General features: G+C 50.1%; 1 protein-coding gene across 1 annotated transcript in view; it reads right to left on the bottom strand.

Moving 5' to 3' along the window:
* The window catches only part of pepd (peptidase D), a 158,747-nt gene that overhangs the window by 9,630 nt on the left and 147,617 nt on the right, over positions 1–1,500 (bottom strand). Inside the window, exon 13 of the mRNA XM_043706503.1 lies at positions 1,183–1,367. Coding sequence (XP_043562438.1) covers positions 1,183–1,367 — 185 coding nt within the window. The remainder of the gene's footprint in view (positions 1–1,182; positions 1,368–1,500) is intronic.

Here is a 1,500-nt window from a genome sequence, read left to right on the forward strand (position 1 = left end):
GGGGGGGAGGGGTGAGGGGGTGAGGGGGGGAGACGGGGGGGCGACGGCGGGGAGGGGGTGAGACGGGATGACAGGGGGAGCACAAAGTGGGAGGGCATGGTGAGACAGAGCAGCATCCCTAGTCAAGACCAGCCTGGGCTGTTGCTGCTGGAAATACTGAAGGCTGGATTCAGACCCGGGTGTGATGCTGAGTGTTCTCATTGGGAGTCAGGCTGTGCACTTTCAGAGTCATACCGCACAGAAACAGAACCTTCAGTCTAACAAGCCCACACCGACCACGTTCCCAAACTATACCAGTCCCACTTGGCTGCATTTAGCCTATATCCCTCCAAATGATTCCGGTCCATGAACTTATCTCAATGTCTATTAAACATCATAGCTATACCCACCTTCACCACTTTCTCTGGCAGTTCATTCCACACCCAAACTACCCTCTGTGGAAGAGAATTGCCCCTCATGCCCTTTTTAAATCTTTCTCCTCTTACCTGAACAATATGCCCCTAGTTTTGAACTCCCCCTGTTCTAGGGAAAAGAGCCTGGTCATTCACCTTATCGGAGTCCCACATGATTTTATAAACCTCAGGAAGGTCACCCCTCAACTTCCTACGCTCCAATGAAAAGACGTCCCGTCTTTCCAGTCTATTTCTATAACTCAAACCCTCCATTCCCAGCAACATCCTGCTAAATCTCTTCTGAACCCTCTCCAGCTTAATAATGTCCTTCGTGGAACTGGGTGGCCAGAACTGGACACAGTACTCCAGAAGGGACCTCAGCAATGTCCGGAACAGCCCCAACATGACGCCCCAACTCTTACACTCCAACATCTCAGCAATGAAGGCATGCATGCTAAAATGCCTTTTTAACCACCCTGTCTACCTGCGCTGCAAATGTAAAAGACTCTATGTCCCTGAACCCTTAGGTCTCTATGTTCTACAGCACTACCCAGGGCCCTACCATTAATTGTATAAGTCCTGCTCTTGTTTGCATTACAAAAATTCAATACCTGATGTTTATCCAAATTAATTATGACATACAGCACAGGGGAGTGGAATCCCAGACAGGGTTCAGTACCTCCCTGACAGAATGAGATTGCTTTAACCGGTGTGTACCTTCGGTGGGACAGATAGAGTTAAAGTGGATGGCTGCCTTGCTGGGGATTACACAGAACAGAGCAGCACTGACCTCTGGGTAGCCGCCAACATCATGGACGTCACATCCCAGCAGATGACCCAGACCGTGAGGCATGAAGACAGCTCCCAAATGGACCTTCATCATGTTGGCCACATTCCCTTTCAGAATTCCAATTCTGGTCAGCTCCTCCAGCTGGACTCTCTCAGCAAGCCGATGCATATCTGGCCAGGCAACCCCTGGTTGGAGCAGAAACCAGGAAGCACGTTAGGAATTCCAACAAAAATGTGAAAAATAAATCTGCTGATCAACGGACGGTAAACGGCAAAATCTTCACTGACAAGCTCCCCACCTCCCCCCATCACCCTCCGC

This window comes from Chiloscyllium plagiosum, chromosome 17, assembly GCF_004010195.1.
Source record: "Chiloscyllium plagiosum isolate BGI_BamShark_2017 chromosome 17, ASM401019v2, whole genome shotgun sequence".
Lineage (NCBI taxonomy): Eukaryota > Metazoa > Chordata > Chondrichthyes > Orectolobiformes > Hemiscylliidae > Chiloscyllium > Chiloscyllium plagiosum.